Consider the following 24485-nt stretch of genomic DNA (forward strand, 5'->3'; position numbering starts at 1 on the left):
GCGAATTTTCTCATCATGAGCAAATAGGGTGGCTATATCATTTAACTTAGTGAGACGTGCCACAACAGTTTCATTTTCATAGCCATGAAAAGGATCAGATTCAACCAAAGTAATTATTTCTGGGTCGACAGAGAATTGATAATCCTTATCGTTAACAAATATAGGTGAAGTAGAAAACTTAGGATCATATTTCATTCTAGCATTCAAGGATTTTTGTTTAAACTTGCATAGTAGTTTCTTAAGATCTTCTCTATCCTCACAAGCAAGAAAGTCTATAACTATTTCTTCATCCATAACACAACCTTCAAGTACTTTAGGCATTTCAATTCTAGGATAGTCGTATGTAACGACCAAGATGCGGTCCTTTCCGATCTGGGGGTCGAGGCCCCCGAATAGGAAAGAAGCGCATCTAAGCATTTCGCAAGCAAGTAACATAGCACATATAATAATAAAAGTAGACAATTCGGGATTCAACTGTCTTCTTATTAAACTCAGAGTACAACACAGATACAATCAAGGTAGTTCCGCTACGGACTACAAAACATGGAAAATGCTATGCTACCCTGCTGCAGGCCCACGATCACGACCACGCCTCAGTCCTCTGGATAGTTCACGTAGAGGCGGTCTGTCTCCTCGTCGTACTGCCACGCCAGCTGGGTGCCGTCGGGATCATCTGTCTCTGGGGTACCTGTACCTGCTGGGAGTTTCGAAGGAATCCGTGAGGCACGGGGACTCAGCAATCTAAGACCTTGGTGCCAGAACTAGTCATGTTATTGGGTAAGGTAGGGGTAAAGTGTATCAGGCTGCAGCAACCTATGCTTGATCAAGTGGCTAACTTACGCAAAGCAGAAGTAAAGGTGGTCTACACTAACGGTCGGATTTACTTGACCACTAAGTGATCCTGAACACCTACCTACGGCATTCATAACCCCACCGTGTTCCCAGTCGAAGAGAGGGCTTCGACGGGACAGTCACGGTTACGCACACAGTTGGCAGTTTTATTTATTTATGTTTAAGTTCTCTAACATCGGATGTTAACAAAACATTCCAAGTTGCCACATAACCGCGGGCACGGCTTTCCGAAAGATTAAACCCTGCAGGGGTGCTCCAACTAGTCCATCACAAACGAACACAGGCCGCAAAGGCATCCTTTATCACGAATCTGTGATCTCGTCGGATTCCTTAGAGGAAAACCTCAACTCTGGGGAAAACCAAAGCTTCACTAGGATTCCTATACGCAAGATATTCCGCTAAGGTAAGGCAAGGCTAGCAGGACCTCCCGACGTGTCGACGACCCTGATAAGAGCCGCGTATCTCAGTCTCAGGACACGCCGGATGAGTCACACTACATGTATACCAAACCTCAGGTTGCCCTGTGGTGGCCCCATAGTCTGCCCAGTTTGGACCAACACTCATGAGGAGCACTGGCCCGGGTTGTTGATTAGATCCTCGGGGTAGCTATTCCCTATGCAGTTTATTATTAAGTGATTAGCAAATTAACGCCAATGTTGGGTCCTGCCGGACAAGCCTTAGCACTACGCGATTTATCAAGGGGGTCCCCATAACAACCCCGAACGTGTTAGGAGCGATCATTATGGAATCAAACACCGGTAGCCGGTAACTAAGGCGGCAATAACGGAACAAAGCACCCGGAAAAAGGCTAGGCTTTCCGTCATTTACTAAGTATATAGGTGCATTAAATAAATAACAGAATTTAAGATAATGATATCAAAGCTCATGTTTTTCACATGAGGCAAAGCACCTGCAACTATCCAAGCTAACATTAGAAGCTGAGCAAGCCTACTTAGCCATACAAGTTTGCTAGGTAGGAGTACGGTGTTTGGGATCATGGCATATGATGAGGCAATTTAAATTCAGTGGTAGGCAGCGAGCAATATGACATGGAAACGAAACTAGCATAACAAGTCTAGAGATGGAATCAAGGTCATATCATCTTGCCTGTGATATCCTTAGCTTGGAATGGTTCTGGATCGTCCTGCACGTACTCTCCTGACTCCACGTATTCGTTCTCCGATCCCGGTGCTAAACAACACAAGAATAACAACCAATGAACAGCAGCACCACAAGATGCAACAATCACTTGATGCATGAGATGAAAAATGAGCATGCACCACTATTTCTATCACTAGCACAAGCAAAATACATTACTGCAAGTTTCTGGACAGAACTGAACACTAAACCATATTGACATGCATGAGAATGACATGATCAGATGCGGCTCGTGAAAACGGTGCAAAACCATATAAAGAACATAGCAAACGGAGCTACGGATCTACGGGAATCAACGGAACAAGATATGAAGCTCTACGTGGAAGATTCAACACCATACTCACAATTGGCACAAATCTGGTATTCCCAGGTTTCCAAGACATGTAACAACCTGACATGAATGAATTGGAGCAAGGTAGAACACCACAACATCAATTAAGCACATACTTTGATCAAAATGACAAAACTACATAATCTGCCATAATCTGCATCTTAGCTCTTTGGGAGCTGCATGCAACATAGCTACAGGTCTTCAAACATGAAAAATAATATATGTGGCTGTTGCCAACCAAGAACACTACAAGCACCAGCAAGAATCACAGCAAAAGTAATTAAACTCTAGAAGATACAAGGCCACAAACTTTCCCAAAACCATCAGATCTCAGGGACTTGGTGAAAATTCCTGCGTCTGAGTTTCTGCCTCTGTTCTGAAGCTTTTTGATAGCAATCAAAACACAACCTACTGGACTCCAAATGCTTTGAAATTTTACAGGGAGCTTCACAAACATACCAGGTTCAAAATCCTAGCACTGAACTATGGCTAGTTCTCAACAGAATGACCAGACTTAGTGAAATGTCAGAGTTCACTAATCTGGAAATTTTTTCAGCCACATGCCCACTTTGTCTAGGCATAGTTTGTACACACATAACACCAAGAGTTAATTGACACCACTATGGTGTAGAGCAAAACCCCTACTACTATCACACAAAAACTCATGCCCTTGGGCTCCACCTATTCCATGGAATCAAGGACCAAACTTTCAACAAAACTGAATATGCACTCCATAAAGTACCCTACTAAGACAACAACTACAAAGGTAGGGTTCATGTGCACAATGACAAAGTGACATGGGGGTTTGAACCCCACGTTTGTGTCATGCACATCAACAATACCAATACTTATCACAAGCCAACCCCACACACAACATGCTCTCTCTCATATTAAACATGAGGAGGTGCACAACTTGCAAAGGTGGGAAGGTCCACACATACACACATTACAAGCATAACATAAAGCTAGTCCTACTCAATCTAGTTAGAACATACAATAGCTACACTCCCATCATGATTCCAACACCATCACACCCAAGCTTACTCATGTGCACATCAACGCACATCATGCCTTGACATGTGTGAGGCTCACACACACATCAAACACACTAGCACCACATGGAGCAAGATCCCAACTCCAAGCATAAGGGATACACACTCACATGCACAAACTACCACCACCAAGGCTTAAATCTCAAGGACTAGTGTAATTGCACAAGCATGTGTGTAGGGTTACACACACACTTGCACACACACTCACCCTCAAGCACAAACTCACACACACATGAATCTACACTTCTACTACTATCACACTAACCCTACATACATGCCTTCTCTCACACCTCCATCAAACAACAGGGAAAAAAATATAAGGCAATGGAACCCCATTGATCTAGGCATGGAGTAGCACACAAAGCAAGGGAAAACAACAAAAAAACAGCAAGAAAGAAAAAGGGAAAAGAATTGGGGCTCTCTGGGATTCGAACCCCAGCTCCCCTGGACACCACCTGCAGCTCATACCACTCTGCTACTATCATTGTTTTGACACAGAGAGAGGAACAGAGCGGGTTAATCCCTCCCTGCTGCTGCTAACGACCAGAGAAAAGAAAAACCCAAAAAGGGTGAAGGTGCACCACTTGGGACTCGATCCCTGCACCTCTCGGTAAATCACGGGGCTCACTACCACTGCGCTACGAAAGGGATAACTGATAGAGGAGGAGGTCTGAAACAGGTGATCTACTACTACGCCCAGCTCGGCTCTGCACACCGATACTGCGTCGACTACAGCGGCGCCCGCCGGCGCTGGGCTCCTCTACTGCCGCTACCGCACAGCCACGAGACCCTAGCGATCTTCCCACACACACCTACCTATGGAGGGGAGGCCCTGTGCCACGAGGACCCCGAGCACAGCAACAGGAGTTGCCAACACCTGCGCCTGGCCGTTCTCTTCTCTGACAGAGAAACACAACGCCTCCTCGGCCGGAACTAGACGAGGGGGGAGGGAGGAAGAGGACCGGCTCACCTTGGCGGAAGAAGGAGCATCCAGTCGGTGGAGGAGGCCTGCCGGAGAGGAGGGAGGCGCGCGGGTGAAGGCCCTGTTGCCGGGTTGGTGTCGACGGAGGTAGACAGAGCGGTTCACCGGAGCCGGCTTCTTGACGTGCTCCTGGCCGACGTGGTAGACGACCCTCGGCCTCACTGAGGGCGAAAATGGGGCGCGGGCACCGTCCCCGTGCCCCTGGACATGGCCGCCGGCGCTGCTCAACGGAGTAGACGGGGTAGACGCGGCGGCCGAACTCTCTCTCTCTCTCTCTGCTCCTACCCTACAGAGAGCTTACCAGGGAGAGGGAAGAGGAAAGGAGGGAGGTGGCGGTGCTGGGGAGAAGGAGAGGGAACCCTAGGGGAGGAGGAGGGTTCCCTCCACCTTATATCACCTTGGGGAAGACGCTGGAGCCACAGGATCAAGGGGAGGCGATCGGGAGGTGGAACTGCGTACGTACGTGCATGACGTCGGGAGGAAGAAGAGGTGTCTCGCGTGGGCTGCTACAGCGAAGGGGTATGGGCCTGGGAGGAGTCACTGGGCTTCTCTAAGTGGGAGGGAGCCCACTAGAGAAGAAAAATAGAAAACAGCCCTGGAGATTTATTTCTAATTCGGTTAAAAAACAGAAAAGAAAAGGAAACCCTCAGGACTAATGCTGATTATAAAACCAAAACAAAAATGTCCCTGGGCCTAAAAATTCCTAAGCTTTTAAAATAAAATGCAAAAGGAATTTTATGGGGCATTTAAATAAATACAAAACAGCAACTAATTATATTGTTTTGTGTTTTATAAACACCCTCAAGACCAAAATAAAAACTCCACATCATCACATCATCATCCCCACAATAACCTCTAAATACAAGACATTTAAAACAGCTCTTGTGAAGATGGAATTTTGAACATGAGAGAATAGGAGAGGAAAAGGGTTTGAAATTGCAATGAGCTTCGAAATTCCCAAGCACCCACTCCTACACTACACCACCATCATCCCATGACCTCAACACATGAAATCACAAGGTAGCTAACCACAAGATCACCACCTACATTTATTACTAACATCACAAGAACTCATAGTGCAACAACACAAGATAAGGGCATGCAATGATATGCTATGCATGCATGCATGAGAAGGAAATAGAAGGAACACACATGAAATCATGGTATCAACTTAAGCATCATAATCTCTGACAAGGTGGTCCCACATGCAATAGGTCCAAATAGGGTAGGTTTACACTTGGGGCATTACATCGTATCTAAAAGGTGTTTCAATATTTTCAGTTTTAGAGATCTCATCAGTTTTAGCATGCTCAATTTCTTTAGCTCTAGCAAGTTGTTCATCAAGAAATTCACCTAGTGGCACATTATCATCAAGTAAGATACTAGAATAATCATTAGCATCATTCATAGCAGAGGTAGCATCATCAATAAGTTTTGACATATCAGGATTAATAGCATGTGGTGGTGATGTTGCAAGTCTATTCAAAACAGAAGGTGAATCAAGTGCAGAGCTAGATGGCAATTCCTTACCTCCCCTCATCTTAGAGGGAACGGTCTTGGTTATTGTATCTTTTGGATTCTTCATAGTGATCAATAAATAAATATCCCAAGTGACCCAAAAAAATATAGTTATGCTCCCCGGCAACAACGCCATAAAACGTTCTTGATAACCCACAAGTATATGGTATTACAATAGTTTTCGAGAGTAGAGTATTCAACCCAAATTTATAGATTCGACACAAGGGGAGCCAAAGAATATTTGTAGGTATTAGCAGCTGAGTTGTCAATTCAACCACACTTGGAGATTTAGTACGTGTAGCACAGTGATTAGCACCACAGTAATATGATAGTTTTGATAGCGGTGGTAACAATAGCAACAATAACGGTAAAGTGATAGCAGTTTTGTAGCAGTTGTAACATAAGTAGCAATAGTAGTAACTTAGCAAGAACAATATGTGGAAAACTCATAGGCACTGGATCGGTGGTATTGCTGAATGATATTCGTCATGTATCAGTCATAACATAGGGCGACACAGAACTAGCTCCCGTTCATCAATCTACTGTAGGCATGTATTTCGTAAGTAGTCATACCTGCATATGGAAAAGGACTTGCATGACATCTTTTGTCCTACCATCCCGTGGCAGCGGGGTTCATAAGGAAACTAAGGGATATTAAGGCCTCCTTTTAATAGAGAAAGGAATAAAGCATTAACACATAGTGAATACATGAACTCCTAATACTACGGTAATCACCGGAAATAATCCCAATTATTGACACTTTGGGGTATGCGGATCCTAACACGTAGTAGGTGCATATAACTTTCAATATGTAATCAAGAACATAGATATATTGGTGAAAACATAAATGGTTCAGATCTGAAATCATGGCACTCAGGCCCTAGTGACAAGCATTAAGCATCGCAAAGTCATAACAACATCAATCACCAAACATAGTGGATACTAGGGATCAGGTCCTAACAAAACTAACTCGATTACATGATCAATCTCATCCAACTCCTCACCGACGAGCAAGCCTACGAAGGGATTACACACTCCCGGCGGGGAACATCATGGAATTGGCGCTGAAGGAGGGTTGGTGATGACGAAGACCGAAGATTCCCCTCTCCGGAGCCCCAAAGGGACTCCAGATTTGGCCTCCCAATGAAGAACAGGAGGTGGTGGGCGTTGTGTATCATGAAACGCAATGAAACTTCCTCTCTTATTTTTTTCTCCAAAAAGAGGATTTTATAGTGCTAGAGTTAGGGTGAGCTGAGCCATGTGGGCCCTACTACCCACCAGGACATGCCACTGGGGTGGCGCACTCTCGTGCCTAGTGGGCGCTTGGGCCCCCCTCGAGTGAGTCTTGGTTCCAGTTTTTTTATTTTATTCTATAAAAAATCTCCACAAAGCTTCATCCAATTCTGAGAACTTCTATTTCTGCACAAAAACAACACCATGGTAGTTCGGCTGAAAACAACATCAGTCCGAGTTAGTTTCGTTCAAATCATGCAAACTAGAGTCCAAAACAAGAGCAAAAGCGTTAGGAAAAGTAGATACGATGGAGACGTATCAACCAACTTCCTAGAAGATGAGTGTGATCAATACTATCTCCTTACTAATTCCTTTGTGCAAATTTCTACTTTGTTAATTCTCCTGTTGCTCCCTTGGTTTGTTTTGATCTTCATGTTGAACATTATGAATTACCGCTCACTGAATTTTGTGAAATATGCTTGCTTCCCTCTGACGGGGGAATGTATGAGCCTAAGCCTGAAGAATTTGAGTATTTCATCCTCACATTAACTATGGGAGAAACTAGGGGATTATCAAATGGTAGGGGCACTAGTTCGCATTTTCCGACTATGCACTATTTCTCTTTGTTTGTAGGAAAATGCATAACTCCTATGGAGTAGGGTGGTGGCCTCGGTGCCCCCACCATTTCTATCTTCTGTCGCACACTTTATGGTGATAATACTTACAACTTAGGATCTATTGTTGCTTGATTCTTGCATCTTAACTAAACTGGAGGAAAAATCCATGGTGGTATTTATGCCACACACTTAGCAAAGCGTTTTAATGTCGCCATACGCTCCACTGACTACTTACTACCCAAGGTTTATCTTGATCACCAGTCTATGATAGAGCACAAGTTCAATAAGGAATCTCATCCACCAAAGCACATTTGTTACAGCTTATTATTTAGTGTGAAGACTTGATATATTATTACCTTGCCTGCACCGTCTTTGTTTGATTATCATGTCAGGCACGGGTACACCATAATGCTAGGAGGCATAATTGGTTATTGAAATGAGTTGGCTACTACGGAGGCCAAGGCCCAGGCATGGGATGCTCAGGTGCCTGAGCAACAATATTTTCCAGGAACGGGTGGCTATTATCAGTGGTGATCACCAAGCTAGGAAAATGCCTAAGCTTGGGGGAGTACGTATTTATCACCTACATTACATTCATGTTCACACACTTCAAACAAATTATCGGTGTTCATCCTTTTCCATTGTATATCCACGTTAGTTTTATTTTTCTGCTATCTTCTTGTGTGTTTGAAAAACCAAAAATACTTCTTGCTTCTTTTTGGTTAAGTTTTTTCATTTAATTAGTTGTGGTATTAAAAGAAAACCAAAAAATATTTCCTTTACTTGTTGGGAGCTTTCCCATGTAAATAGCTTTTCTAAATTTTTTTTCTTTGCTTGTTTTATTTCTTAGAGAGAGAAGAATAAAAACTCCAAAAATATTTCAGTATATTTCTCTGAATTTATTTTATTCTCTTTGATTCTTCCAAAGGAGAAGACCACGATGAAAATGTTGAGTGGATCTCATATATTTTATTGTTGACCTGACCAAGAGCTAATATTACCTTGTCTTCTCCTTTTGCATAAAACTGTCCTGCAGATTTCAGCTTAGTCCAAAGCAGTCTTGCACTATTATTATTATTATCACATCATTCGGTCGTGCAAGCGAAAGGAAATAATGATGATATTTGGTGAAGTGATTGTGGCAAGGGAAGCTGGTATGAACTCTTATTGTTTACCGTTTTTGTAAATATGTTTGGCTTGTTCGATCTTGATTCTTTATATCATGAGTGAACATGTTTATGATGACAATTAGAAATTATAGTTTCTCACTCCATGGTTAAATAGCTAGGAGTGTATAATGATTTATCTTATGAGTCAACATGCATTAAAATAGTTATGATGTGGTATGGTAGCATGGTATTTCCCTCTGAGTAGTTCGAGCGGCTTGACTTGGCCCATGTGCAAGCATGTAGTTGATTCAAAACCAATGCTGACTTCATAATTTTTAAATTCAGAGTGTTCATATCCTACACATGCTAATATCGAATGTTAATTATTTGCAATGCATTCTTATTACTACTTTCGCTCTCTAGTTGGTCGCTTCCCCATGTATTGCTAGCCTTCAACTGTACTAAGAAGGAATTCTGCTTGTGCATCCAAGATCCTTAAACCAAGTTATTCCACATGAGTCCTTAAGCCAAGTTATTCCACATGAGTCCACCATACCTACCTATATGTGGTATTACCCTGTCGTTCCAAGTAAATTTGCATGTGCCACCTCTAAATATTCAAACAAGCTTATGCTTTGTGTGCACTCGTACCGCTCATGGAGCAATGAGGCGATCGATATCTTCCATGCTAAGTAAGTTATTGTCTAGACACACGGTTATTCACCGTCATTGCATGAGAGAGATGGTAAAAAGCATGCCCGGTCTTGCATAATCAAAATTAAATTTTACAGAACTCCTTGGGAAAGTTGATATGTTGGAGGGCACCCATGAATTCGGCTAGCCATGGTTGTGTATGAATGGTGGATAGGAGTAAACTTTAAAATTCTGTTTGAGAACCACCAATAATGAGTTTAGTATGGAAGATACTGAAAACCTTTGTCGTAACGTTGGCAATAAAGTACACCACCCAAAAAGTATATTTTCAATCTTGTTTTAAAACTTGAGCTATGGCACCTCTGCAAATCACTGCTTGCCTCTGCGAAGGGCCTATCTATTTACTTTCATGTTGAGTTATCGTCCTCTTACTAAAAGCACGAGACTAGAGAACATTATTGTCATTCTAATGCACAAAGTCTGGTAAATGTTGGATGTGAGCATGAACTCGATCTTTTCTACTCCGAATTCTAATGCTTATTTGTTGCTTAAACTTGAGAGGCGATGTCCATTTATGTTTTGCGGTCTCGGAAAGGGCTAACAAGATACCACGTCACTATATTATATCGTGATTTTTTTGACAAATTGTTGGCATGTGAGATATTTTATTATTGATTGTCGGTTGGTTATGTATTCCCATGATTGAATATGATGCTTAGTTGTTATCGTGGGTATAATTACTTATGATTTATGCTGAAAACCTGAACACTAGCTAAGCATATATACAACAAGGAGAACAAAAGAGTTTGTAAAAGTTTTCTTTTTTCAATTTCAGTTTATCAACTGAATTGCTTGAGTACAAGCAATTGAGATAAGCTTGGGGGGTTGATACGTCTCCAACATATCTACTTCTCCAAACACTTTTGCTCTAGTTTTGGACTCAAATTTGCATGATTTGAATGGAGCTAACCTGGACTGACGTTGTTTTCAGCAGAATTGACTTGGTTTTATTTTTGTGCGGAAATAAAATTTCCTGGAATTGGACGAAACTTTTCCTGGATTATTTCTGGAATATATAATGAATTTTGGAGTGAAGATCCCTCGAAGGAGGGCTCCCTGTGGACTACAAGCCAACAGAGCGCAACCACTCCCCTGGTCGCGCCCTGATGGATTGTGGGGCCCATGTGGCTCCTCCGACCCTAATTCCAGTCCTATAAATTCTTATTCACGGAGAAAAAAATAGTAGAGAAGATTTCATCACATTTTACGAGATGGAGCCGCCGCCACCTCCTCTTCTTCCTTTGGAGGGATGATCTGGAGTCCGTTTGGGGCTCCGGAGAGGGGGATTCGTCGCTGTCGTCGTCACCAACCCTTATACACCAACAATTCAATGATGCTCACCGCCGGGAGTGAGTAATTCCTTAGTAGGTTTGCTAGACAGTGTTGGGATTGGATGAGAGTGACCATGTAATCGAGTTAAGTTTGATAGGGCTTGATCCCTAGTACCCACTATGTTTTGAGATATGTTACTATGACTTTTCTATGCCTAGTGCTTTTCACTAGGGCCCGAGTGCCATGATTTCAGATCTGAGCCTATTATGTTTTCATGAATATAAAAGTGATTTGGATCCTATCTTGCAAGTTATAGTTACCAATTACGTATCATGATCCGCATACCCCATGGTGACAATAATTGGGATTCTTTCTGGTGATTGCCATAGTTTGAGGAGTTCGTGTATTCACCATGTGTTAATGCTTTGTTCCGGTTCTCTATTAAAAGTAGGCCTTAATATCCCTTAGTTTCCAATAGGAACCCGCTGCCACCGGAGGGTAGGACAAAAGATGTCATGCAAGTTTTTATTGCAAGCATGTATGACTATATACGGTATACATGCCTACATTTTATTGATGAACTGGAGCTAGTTCTGTGTCGCCCTACTGTGTAACTGTTACATGATTGATGTCATCTAAATCATTATCCATCACCGATCCACGTGACTATACTTTACATATACTGAATCTTGCTAAGTTACTGTTGTTGTTACTGTCACACTTGTTACTCAATTGTTGATATCACTGTTACTGCTACTATTGCCATTTGTTGTGCTACTAAGTCTTTGTTGCAGAAAGATATCCGAGGTGTGGTGGGATTGACAACTCGGCTGTCAAGGTCGATAAATATTCTTTGGCTCCCCTTGTGTCAAATCAATAAATTAGGGTGAAATACTACCCGTGAAGATTATCGCGGTCCCCTATACTTGTGGGTTATCAAGTACCAAAACATATATCAAGTGAATCAATAGAACACCTCGTTTCAACATGGTAATCCACATGCAAGAGATACATCAAGTGATCGCAAATCCAATATTCAATCCAACATAACAAAATCTCAAAGGGAAAGATTCAATTCATCACATCAAGATAGCAAGGAACGAACACCATATGATCCAACCATATTAATATAGCCCATGATACATCAAGATCGACGCATCTCAAGAACACGAGAGAGAGAGAGATCAAACACATAGTTACTGGTACATACCCTCAGCCCGAGGGTGAAATACTCCCTCCTTGTCAAGGGGACCATCGGGGTGATAAAGATGGAACGTGGTGATGATTGCCCCCTCCGACAGGGTACCGGAATAAGGCTCCTGATGAGATTTCTTAGGTGTAGAGGCTTGCGGTAGCGGAGTGGAAGTTCTAGGTTTATTTCTGAGGGTTTCTCTATTTATAGGATTATTTTAGTGTTGGAACCACGCTAAACGGAGCCATGGGGTGGTCCCAAGGTAACAAGGCATGCCTTGTTGCCTTGGGGGCAGCTGGTGGCCCCCTCTAGTTTGTCTTCGATCCATTACTTCTTATATGTTCCAAAAAAATCGTCAAAAAGTTTCGGGAAATTCCGAGAACTTTTATTTTCTGCACAAAACAAAACAAGGTAATTCTATATAATTTGGGTGTCAATCGAGGTTAGTTCAAATTAAATCATATAAAGTGCATCAAAACCATATAAAAATATTGTAAACATGGGTAAATATGGCATGAATACTTCATAAATTATCGATACGTAGGAGATGTATCATAAGCGGTCACTCTGCAATCAGGAAGTGGTGCACGATAAGCTAAAAAGAACATGGAAGCGGAAGGTTTATCCCACATTTGCAGTGCGTAGAAATGCAAGAATACAGTTCAAACAAAAATTTCATGATGATAGATGAAAGGAATTTTTTGGAATAGCAGAGGTCTAAAAGACTTGTGAAACAAAGGTTCCTTGCACAAGCCTATGTAGAGCATGAATTGGACTTTATTACTCTACTAGAGACGGTAAGGATAATTTCACATCATAATTTCTCAACACTATGTGTGGTGGTGTTGACTTTGATTGGCACTATCTACCCCCCAAGAGGAAGATTCGGTGGGATTTTACTTGCGGCCAAGTGTGAGATGCTCAAAGGTTTAAAAAGTTGTCTTTGCGTACTTTGTTGTCAAATTCAATGTATGCTCAAAAATCGTTGAGTTTCGATGGGCACTTGTTTCTGTGTACGGAGCTGCTCAACCCGAACTTAAGCCAGACTTCCTAGCTGACCTAGTAACGGTATGTGGCGAAAAAAGACTAGCCATCTTGCTTGAAGGGGATTTCAACATTATCCGAAGAAGAGACAAGAAAAATAATGATAACTTTGATGGCAGATGGTCATTTATGTTTAATACCATTATCGAAAGTCTCGACCTCACGGAGATAGACCTAAGAGGCAGTCATTTCACTTGGGCGAACACATCGCTGAATCCAACTTACGAGAAGTTGGATCGAGTTTTAGCCAGCATTGTATGGGAACATAAGTTTCCTCTGGTAATGGTGCAAGGTGTGAACAGAGGCATTTCAGACCACATTCCTCTACTTGTTGACCCTGGGGATGTGAACCATGTTGGAAACAAGAACATTTTCTCTTTCGGACTAGAATGGTTTGAGAGAGAGGGCTTTATAGATCTAATAGCCCAAGATTTTGTTGTATAAATAGGTGGGGGTCTAATGTTGAGCGATGGCAAAATAAAATTTGAGTTAGTTCCTCATGGGATGGGCCAAAAATGAAATCAGAATCTATAAGCTGGAAAAGGATAGGCTTGTCAATCTCATAAATGAACTTGACTTGAAGGTTGAATCCACCTTACTATATGTGGTAGAATGGGCATCCAAGAAGGAGGCTAAGCATAAATTAAGAGCACCTCTCACAGAAAAAGAGATTAAATGGGCATTAGGAGCAAAAGTGAGACACGTTGTCCAAGGGGATGACAATACCCAGTTTTTACATTTGATTGCAAATGGAAAACACATAAAAATATATATACCAGCTAGAACGGGATGAGGGTCCTATTGTAGGGCATGTGAACCTAAAATTCTACATCTCTTACTATTATAAGCAAATTTTTCATGCTCATGAGCACCACTTTGTGTCTCTCTATGAAGACAGGGTAGAGGATATCCCTCAACTCAGGACAAACGAGAATGAGGTTTTATACGCGCCATTCAGAGAGAAAGAGGTGTTTGAGGCAATATTGCAGATGAAGAATAATAACTCATCGGGTCCGGATGGATTCCCATCAAAGTTTTATAAGAAATGTTGGCATATTATTAAGGGTGATCTCATTCCAATCTTCAATGATTTGTTTAATAACCAACTTCAGTTATTCCACCTTAACTTTGGAACAATAACAATGTTGCCCATGAAGGCGAGGGTAGTGTGTATTAAGTAGTTCGGACACATATGTCTACTTAATGTGAGCTTTAAGATTTTAACAAAAGTTGGTACAAACCGACTGACGCGGTTTGCACATAGTGTGGTGCAACCAACTGAGACATTGTTCATGCCGCGAAGAAACATACTAGAGGGTGTGGTGGTCCTACATGAAACTCTCCACGAGATTCACTCGAGGAAACTAAATGGGTTAGTTTTCAAAGTGGATTTTGGAAAAGCGTATGATAAGGTTAAATGGATGTTTCTCCAACAGACCTTACATATGAGCGGATTCGATGGTTCATGGAGGAAGCAGGTCGATTCTTTTGTGCAAAAAGGCAGTGTCAGAATTAAAGTAAATGACAACATAGGTCATTACTTTCAGACACAAAAGGGTCTAAGTCATGGGGCCCCCATGTCACCTATTTTCTTCAACATAGTGGCAGATATATTAGCAATCCTCATAGGTAGAGCTAATGAGGAGGTCTAGTGCCACATCTTGTTGATGGTGGAGTGTCCATGCTACAACACACGGATGACATGATTATTTTCATGGAACATGACATGGCAAAGGCCACAAATATGAAGCTTGTGTTATGCCTATTCGAAAAATTGTTGGGCCTCAAGATCGATTTTAACATAATTGAATTATTTTGCTTTGGGAGAGCCAAGGATGAATAAGAATCCTATAGGCAATTTTTTAGTTGTGAACTTGGTACCCTACCGTGTAGTTATTTGGGTATACTAATTCACCATCGCAGGCTTTCGAATAAGGAATGGAAGTGTATCGAAGGTCAATTTGGGAGAAAAAAATAGTTGCTCGAAGGGTAAGCTTATGTCTTATGTAGGTCGGCTCGTGCTGACAAATTCGGTACTCACAAGCATGTCGATGTCCCTTGTATCTTTCTTTAAAATACCCGTAGAAGTATGGAAAATATTAGACTTCTATCGATCACGTTTCTTTTGGCAAATAATCCCATGAAATTAAGAAAAAATGCAGGCTTACTAAATGGGATATCACTTGTCGATCCAAAGACAAGGGGCCTAGGCATTGAGAATTTAGAGGTAAAGAAACAAATGCCTACTTAGCAAATGTCTATACACGCTTTCTGTTCAGACTAAAGGCGTGTGGGTATAGTTACTTGTAACAATTACCTCCAATCCAAATCCTTGGCCCAGAAAATCATTAGACCCACTGATTCACCTTTGTGAAAGGGGTTGATGAGAGTGAAAGCGGCCTTCTTCCACAGGACAAATTCATCATTGGAAATGGTTATACTACTAGATTTTGCAAGGGTACGTGGTTAGGGAAGGCACCTCCTACCACACAATATCCGCCTTGTATAAGCGTAAGGATGCCTATGTGGCTATAGTATGTTGTTGGAAGGGTAGGACAAATTTCATCATTGGAAATGATTATACTACTAGATTCTCGAAGGGTACATGGCTAGGGGAGGCATCGCTTGCCACACAATATTCGTCTTGTATAATATTGTACAGCGTAAGGACACCTATGTTGCTACATTATGTTGTTGGAAGGATAGTCAACAATGTTGATTTTGTGATAAAAATGAGTTGATTAAACACCTTTTTCATGAGTGCCTGATGGCTAGAATATTATAGGATTCAGTCTATATAGCCTTTAATATTACCTCTCCAAATATTATTCACGCATTATTCAAGACGTGGCTAAATAGGGTTGATCCAATTATTATGGGCTGTATGAAACTACAAAAATGATATGGTTTTTAACATGTGAACTCGGATTGATTTTTTTGCAGATGATCTATAAGGCCACTACGGAGATTGATTTTTTTGCAGATAATCTATAAGGCCACTACGGAGACTGATTATTTTGCAGATAATCTATAAGGCCACATGTGGTCGTTAGTCGTTATTCACCCCACAAAAGTCAGGGAGCCTTAAGTTACTAGGCCTACCCAATGAAAAATAGTAACTTAGAATATTTACAACCAGTTTAGATGGTGGTCCAATAATAGGCTAGGTGTTAAATTATCTTGTTTTACTTTTGCTGGATGTGGCATTTTAACCTTTTATGATTTCATTTGAGCTCTGACAGAGCATATACTGGATTATTGAGATGTTTGCATGCATCACTCTGTTGAGATGTTTGCATGCATCACTCTAATACAGACGCCGGTGTTATCCTCCTTTTCTAAAAAAAATGAATAATCAGAAACATGTGAGAAGTGCATGATGCCAACAGAATCAGGCATAAAATTGATAGATTTAATTCTGACACATGACCAGCGGTGAGTAGCAATAACAAAGGTGCCATAAAATAAAATACTGGGACTTGAGAAAACAACATCAAACCACACATCCCATTCTTTTTTCCCTCTTTTTTTTTTTTTGAGATGGACACATCCTATTCTATGTCCATAGGATCCGTGGTGTCGTCCCCTTGTTCTACTTGGGCGTTCTGCAGATTTTGTCCACAAAAGCTCTCATACATCAACGGGACAGCAGGCAGCAGCTTCTTGTTAGCGGAACCAGGCAACACCATCCCAGGTCTTTTCACGTTACCCTTTGCTCCTGCACAGCGAAACATTCCCATGTTAAGAATGACGAGTCGAAACTAGTAGCTCAAGACTGCGAATGCTAAATATAAGCCAGATCAGGCCAGCTTGAATAAATTCCAGTTCCAGAATTAATGTAGCAACAAGCAGGTGATGTGCTCTTTCGCGTGTCCATTTTGGTGCGAGATTTCGTTATGATGATGTTTAGCACCAGACCAGAGTCTTAGGCCTGCAAGCACTCCCTCCGCCCTATAATATAAGATGTTATTACAACCAATGTATTTTTATTTTGGTTGTAGTAATATCCTCTATTATTGGCTGGAGGTATTACATTTTACTGGACCTCGCGTTAACAGGGCCTCACTGGAGCAAAAGGATTACATAAATCTCTCAACGGTAATGGACTTGAAACGGTTGTAGTATATATACATGAAGAGGAATTTTATTTGATATATCTGAGAACTGGGCACTAAATAATGGTGAGACAGGGATGATGTCGTCGTTACCTGGTGGAGTCAGATGCTTGGAGATGGTGGTTGGGATGTAGGTGAACTCCAAGCTGTGCCTGCTACGTGGTCTGAACTCAGTAACTCCTTGCAACTTCTTCTTTGTGTTCACAGCAATGACCCATGCCGCCTCCTCCATCTCATCAATCTTGGCCATGAAGTAGACGACATCACTGTCATCACCCAAGCTGATTGTGGGGTGACCAACGTGGAGCCTCTCCAAGGTTGTCGCAGCACTATCTTCCTCTGTTGGCAACATGGGCAGCAATGCTGCCATGTCCGCAGGGACGGTTATATCAGAAGCGGTGAGCTTGCAGTCCATGGTCCAGCGAGAGGTGGAGGTGACCGTCCTGCTCCACCTGAGGACCGTCCAGCCATCTGAAAAGTAGGTGCCGTGAAGCCGGCTTGGGCGAGCACCTGGCCGGACATGGATTTGTACCTCGACATACTCGATGTGATCATGGACTACAGCAACGGTGCGATAACGCTGTGTAGTACCACGGAGAATGCTGTGTGTCTTGACCGGACCTTTATCCGGCAGTGGGATGTATCGAATCTGTTTCATAGTGGAGCTGTCCTCCTGCCCTCCCAAGACATCGCAGAGGGCAATGCCATGCTCAAGATCAACCCATCCCATGGTGCCAACATCTCCCCCGATGGTGATGACGATTTGGGATCGATGTGAAGCGAGTAGGAGGCTATATTTTTTGCCCTTTAAAATTGCAGTCTTGCGGTCCCATGTCTTATCCTGGGAATCGTAGGTGTAGAGGTTGTACCGGCTCCCTTGGCGTTCGGTATCATGAGTACGGAGAGTGGCGATCTTGTAGGCGTCGAAGCCCTGGCGGCGGAGGGTGGGGGTGTTATCTGGTGGGCTGGTGCGGCGGAGGGTGGGGGTGTTATCTGGTGGGCTGGTGCGGTAGCGCAGGAGACCAACCTCATTGTTATGGAAGTAGTATGGGGCAGTGTGATAAAAGAGGAATGGTTCCGGAATAACGATACGCTCGAGCACCGGCCGCACGGGAAATTGGATGATTTGCCTTACTTTATTTGGGCATTAGATGATTTGCTCCATTTTACATATAATTAGATCATTTGCCCCATTTTTGTGATGATTTGTCCTTTTCAATTACTGTAATCATTTTCGGATTTATATCTTTTTTTCACATGCGAAAAGACACAATTCCCCCTGTGGCTAGATTATACTAATTCTTCCCAAGTCTTATCTATTGTTGGACTAGTCCCAGTCTTCCAGAGCATCGACGAGGTCACCTAATGAAACCAGAGGAAGCGAGGAGGCCGACGACGGCACTGTGGCCCCAGCAGTGGCCTGGCGCGGCGGCTCCAGCTACAGCTGGAGCTTGACGACCCCGCGGCCGCTTCCACTGCTGCTCGGCGGCCCGACGCGGCGGCTCACGCTGCTGCTCGGCGGCCTGGGCGCGGCGACACCCGCTGTAGCTCGGAGCTGTAGATGGCGTGCTAGTCACTGGTAAATACTAACTTTATTCGGTGATTAATGGATTTTTACAACCTTTTTTGTGTGAGCTCGTTGCGTTGCCAATAACAGCCATGCTGGACTACCATGTTGATAGATCTATATACGGGATCCCATCTATATACATGCTTTGCATCTTGACATATGCACTTGGTTGGAGATTGACAGCAGATAAAAGAATAGACTGACAACATATGTTCACTTAGCACATGGAATTGAGATAATATATCACACCGAAATCACGAACTGATGCCACAAAAAGGTTGCTCGGTTCAAATGGCATGATAAATTAGTCCGAGTTCACATCAAGCAAAAAATATATTTTTCCAACTAAATATCTCTGAAATTGACAAATTTAAACATCTCTCAGAATTTAAAATAGTAGTTCAATGCATTAAAATTAGAGCTTCTTCTTCCTTTGGGTCAATTTTTTCTTGCATGTCGTAGAATGTGAAGGGAAGTGAGAAGTAGGTGATGCTATAGAATTAATAGTATTTGTCCCAAATGGTTGTGACGCATCGTCTTTAGTTATGGCCATAGCAAGCCTCCTGCATGTTTACACACCAATGTTATAGAAGTAGGAATTTTCTTATGAATGAATCAAATGTGCATACGACACATATAATAGTTACCCCCTTGTGATAGGCCCGGGGCTATTATGAAGGCTGGAGGCAGTGTGATTGTTGTTGTGCGTGTAGGTGTCGCAACAACAACAGGAGAGAGCTCGTGAGCAGACACGTCACTAGAAATTTTAATCACACCGAATGTTACAAAAAATAGTATAATAGTACTAATTTGATACTAATGTAGACGAGATGCTAGTGCATGTGTTACCTCTCTTTAGCTTCCTTTTGTTTGCAAGTTGCTTTCCTGTGCCCCAAGTATCAAATTAGTACTATTATACTATTTTTTGTAACATTCGGTGTAATTAAAATTTCTAGTGACGTGTCTGCTCACGAGCTCCCTCCTGTTGTTGTTGCGACACCTACACGCGCAACAACAATCACACTGCCTCCAGCCTTCATAATAGTCCCGGGCCTATCACAAGGGGGTAACTATTATATGTGTCGTATACACATTTGATTCATGCATAAGAAAATTCCTACTTTTATAACATTGGTGTGTAAACATGCAGGAGGCTTGCTATGGCCATGACTAAAGACGATGCGTCACAACCATCTGGGACAAATACTATTAATTCTGTAGCATCACCTACTTCTCACTTCCCTTCACATTCTACGACATGCAAGAAAAAATTGACCCCAAGGAAGAAGAAGCTCTAATTTTAGTGCATTAAACTACTATTTTAAATTCTGAGAGATGTTTAAATTTGTCAATTTCTGAGATATTTAGTTGGAAAAATATATTTTTTGCTTGATGTGAACTCGGACTAATTTATCATGCCATTTGAACCGAGCAACCTTTTTGTGGCATCAGTTCGTGATTTCGGTGTGATATATTATCTCAATTTCATGTGCTAAGTGAACATATGTTGTCAGTCTATTCTTTTATCTGCTGTCAATCTCCAACCAAGTGCATATGTCAAGATGCAAAGCATGTATATAGATGGGATCCCGTATATAGATCTATCAACATGGTAGTCCAGCATGGCTGTTACTGGCAACGCAACGAGCTCACACAAAAAAGGTTGTAAATCCATTAGTCACTGAATAAAGTTAGTATTTACCAGTGACTAGCACGCCATCTACAGCTCCGAGCTGCAGCGGGTGTCGCCGCGCCAGGCCGCCGAGCAGCAGCGTGAGCCGCCGCGTCGGGCCGGGTCGTCAACCTCTAGCTGGAGCCGCCGCGCCGCGCCGCCGAGCAGCAGCGGAAGCCGCCGCGCCGGGCCGGGTCGTCAAGCTCCAGCTGCAGCTGGAGCCGCCGCGCCAGGCCACTGCTGGGGCCACAGTGCCGTCGTCGGCCTCCTCGCTTCCTCTGGTTTCAGTACTATTTAGGAATGGTGACCTCGTCGATGCTCTGGGAGACTGGGATTAGTCCAACAATAGATAAGACTAGGGAAGAATTAGTATAATCTAGCCACACGGGGAATTGTGTCTTTTCGCATGTGAAAAAAGGATATAAATCCGAAAATGATTACAGTAATTGAAAAGGGCAAATCATCAAAAGAAAAATAAAAAATGAGGCAAATGATCTAATCATATGTAAAATTGGGCAAATAATCTAATGCCCAAATAAAGTAGGGCAAATCATCCAATTTCCCCGTTGTCCGGTGGTCATCGCAGTTGTTGATGGCTTGGCGGCCGGCGGTGGATCCACCTCTCCTGTAGCCATGAACATGATGACCAAAGCAGCAGAATCAATCTATGATTTGTTAGTATAATTGGTTCTGTTGTGTAAAGCCACGTGAAGAAAGGGATATGATTTGTTTCATGTTAATTAGTTGCTTCGGTTGGATACAGCCTTGTAAAGAGCAGACTTGTACAGTATCAAATCATAATTTAGCCACAGGGGCAATTGTGTCTTTTTTGCATGTGAAAAAAGGGATATAAATCCGAAAATGATCTTTTTTGCATGTGAAAAAAGGGATATAAATCCGAAAGTGATTACAGTAATTGAAAAGGGCAAATCATCAAAAGAAAAACAAAAAGTGGGGCAAATGATCTAATCGTATGTAAAATGGGGCAAATCATCTAATGCCCAAATAAAGTAGGGCAAATCATCCAATTTCCCCCGGCCGCACACCGTGAGCAGCGTCCGGGGCCCGGTAGATGTAGTAGTCGTGCTTGATCCGGTGAGGGCCGTACGTCAAAAGAAACAGGGCGAGGTTACCCTCTGTGTCTGTGGCAACCATTTGAGGCTCAGAACTGAAGCTGGTGGGATTTTCGTTGGTGCAGGAGACGCAGAAGTAGGAAACGCGCGGCGGCTGGGCGATGAAAAAGCTGACGTGCATCTCGTCGCCGTCCCTGGTGTCGGAATATGCGGTGGTGTGGTTCCGCTCGTCGACGATGTAGGCGGATCGGTCGACGAGGATTTGTTCCACTCTACAAGCATCGATGAGTTGTAGATCCTGAGCAGGCAGCTTCAGAGAGGCGTCCAAATAGCGCCTCGTGGACATGGATCCTTTCTTCCTCTTCCTCCGTCAAACTTTTGCTGTGGATCTAGGCACTCGCGGATAAAAGGATATTTATCGATGAAAGGAGGGCTGGATCATATGGAGTCGGACTCGGAGAATCAAGAGGGAGGGAGGGAGGAGTTCTGCTGAGGGAGGAACAGTCAGGGTGGGGAGCGGACGAGGAGCGGGGAATAGACTGCTGGCGGCGGCGGAGGGACCGAAACATCCAGCTAGTCTTTCTCCTCTTCTCGCTGGCCGTCGGATAGCTTGCTGCGGACGGTCCTCGTCGCTCTATCTTCGCCTCTTCCTTCAAACACTACTAAATCTGAGAATGGTTTTAGAAAAACCGGTTTAAATGGTTTGGTTTTTATATTGGGCTTTGGCTGGTTTAGGTCATATTGAGCTTAGGCATTTTAAGTTTGGTTTGGTTTGGGTTTAAAAGAAAAGCAGTTTGGATATGGGTGGTTACGGGCCTAAACCGTTTGGTCTATTTTAGACCACAAGCTGTGGGTGTAACCCGGTTATTACCCTAGTTCCTCTCCTCCAACAGTCCAACTGCATCTGCAGACTTCAGTTCTCGTCTTGTCCTCCTGCCCGCCGCACGCACGCATGCCTCCTCCCCGCCGGCCGCCACACGAAGTCCTCCTCCCCGTCGACCGCCGCATGCAGTCCTCCTTCCCGCCGACCGCCCCGACCAGGAGCGGCTCATGCGGCTGCTGGTTTGTCTACGTGGAGGGCTTCGTGGTGGCCGCCGAGGGCCTCATGAACAACTGGAGGTCCTCCTTCTTCTTGTTGCAGAACCCGGTGAGCTCTCTAGATCCCAATTAATACAGTAGCTTGTGTTTGTGTTTCTGCTATTGGTCTGTAGCTCGTAGATTTAACTTCGACAGTAGAGTAGATGCAGCTTTGGATATCAAAATAGCAATCTCGGTCTTGCGCATCTTTGACTATCTTCTGCCAAACAGACTTGATGTTGGACAAAGTCGTCCCATTTTCTACTATCCATAAACAGTGCTTGACAACAACAACAAATAAGTTACTCCTGATGGTCTTTGAGAGACACATTTGTCCTCTGCAATTAAAAAACTTACTTAGCTCTTGTGAAAGGCACATTGGTCCTCTGCATATTTGTGAGAAATCCAACAGAACCAACTTTATTTCTGTAGAGGATGACTCTTCAACAGAGATTTTGAATGACTCTGCAACAGTCCCCAAACATGGTTCCTCTTCCTTAATTCCTGTAGAGAACGATTTTGATTATGTACATCGCTGAATAGCATACTTATTATTACTCATTTAGCTTAGAAATATTGTGCATGCAGGATCGAATATAAATTTAGTACCAGTTTTCTCTCTATTGCTATTTTCTGCTATTGCCCAGATGCATCTTTTCCTTGGAGTAGACAACAGAGTAGAGTACTTCTGACTAAGAGAACAGCCACTAGTATGTTCGTTTGTTTATTTATTTACCATCTCTGTAATGGAACCCTGCTCTATATTGAGGCATGTCTACCTCAGACGGTTCTGAGACCGCCGATTCCATGGATGAGGATACGAGTCAAGTACTACATGCTAGAAGGTCCAAGGTATGGGAGCACTATGAAAAAGAACTGGTTGTCGTAGAAGGAGACCTCAAGGCCGTGTGCAAATACTGTCGAGGGAAATTTCACACCAAGTTTGGGACTAGCAGTTTGAGAACACATATTGCAGAGGATTGCCGATCAATTGAGGATGCTTGCAGGAAGAGATTTCTGTTGACCATGAAAAAAAAGCAATCCAAAGGCCTGGTAATGTTTGATGAAAAAGTTAGTCGTTAACTAATGGTCAAGTTTTGCATCCATGCTGAGATCCCCTTTCTTAAGTTCGAAGTTCCACACCTTCAGCCATGGATTGACTCATTGCAGCCATCATTTCAAATCAAGGGTCGTCACACGATTCGTGATGATGCAATGAAGATGTATAAGGGAATGAAGAAAGATATCGAAGTTGAGCTCCAAAATTTGGACTCTCGCATTTGCTTAACATCTGACATGTGGACATCATTACAGAATTTGGGCTACATGTCCATCACCACCCATTATATGAATGCAGAATTCAACTACAAGAAGAAGATCATAAGTTTCACAGACGTGAAGTATCCCCACACAGGCTATGCGATAGAAGAAGAAATTGTTTGCCCGGCAAGCACTACACACTCGACACCTTCTAGAGGATCATAAGTTTCACGATGTCAAAGAATATGAGCTACTTGCAGCGACAAGCACTACACACTCGACACCTTCTAGTCAAGGCAATACCGCTATTGGATCACCTATTGTAGGGAAAAGAAAGTCGGAAGAAGAGTTTGCCTGACACAAGTCTCGTCGAAGGACACGTGTGCGCAAATCTGAGCTTGACGCATACTTGGAAGAAGTACCTGACGAGGATAGTGCTGACTTTGATGTCTTGGGTTGGTGGAAGAGGCATGCCAAGAAGTTTCCTATATTGGCTACCATGGCTCGTGACTTTCTCGCAATCCCTTTGAGCACAGTGGTGTCCGAACAACCTTTAGTTGTGGTAAAAGGATACTTGGCGACTCGAGAAGCTCCTTGACCCCTAATATGCTAGGAGCGCTTGTTTGTGCTAAAGATTAGTTGTT

General features: G+C 43.0%; 1 protein-coding gene across 1 annotated transcript; it reads right to left on the reverse strand.

Annotated features, from left to right (window-relative positions):
• Positions 1-16257: 16257 nt before the first annotated feature.
• Positions 16258-17926, reverse strand: LOC123404770. The gene is made up of 2 exons (XM_045098719.1): positions 17283-17926; positions 16258-16792 (listed from the first exon to the last, which is right to left on the reverse strand). Exons 1-2 carry the CDS (start codon positions 17917-17919, stop codon positions 16626-16628), a joined length of 804 nt encoding a protein of 267 aa, XP_044954654.1. The 5' UTR covers positions 17920-17926; the 3' UTR covers positions 16258-16625.
• Positions 17927-24485: the final 6559 nt, after the last annotated feature.

Source organism: Hordeum vulgare, chromosome 6H, assembly GCF_904849725.1.
Source record: "Hordeum vulgare subsp. vulgare chromosome 6H, MorexV3_pseudomolecules_assembly, whole genome shotgun sequence".
Classification (NCBI taxonomy): domain Eukaryota; kingdom Viridiplantae; phylum Streptophyta; class Magnoliopsida; order Poales; family Poaceae; genus Hordeum; species Hordeum vulgare.

What these genes read in the sequence shown, in the direction of transcription:
- LOC123404770 (XM_045098719.1), bottom strand. Translation starts at nt 17,919, where the DNA reads ATGGGATGGGTTGATCTTGAGCATGGCATTGCCCTCTGCGATGTCTTG. An exon ending in CAAGCATCTGACTCCACCAG is followed by an intron (nt 16,793 to 17,282) that starts GTAACGACGACA and finishes TTCGCTGTGCAG; the next exon opens with GAGCAAAGGGTAACGTGAAA.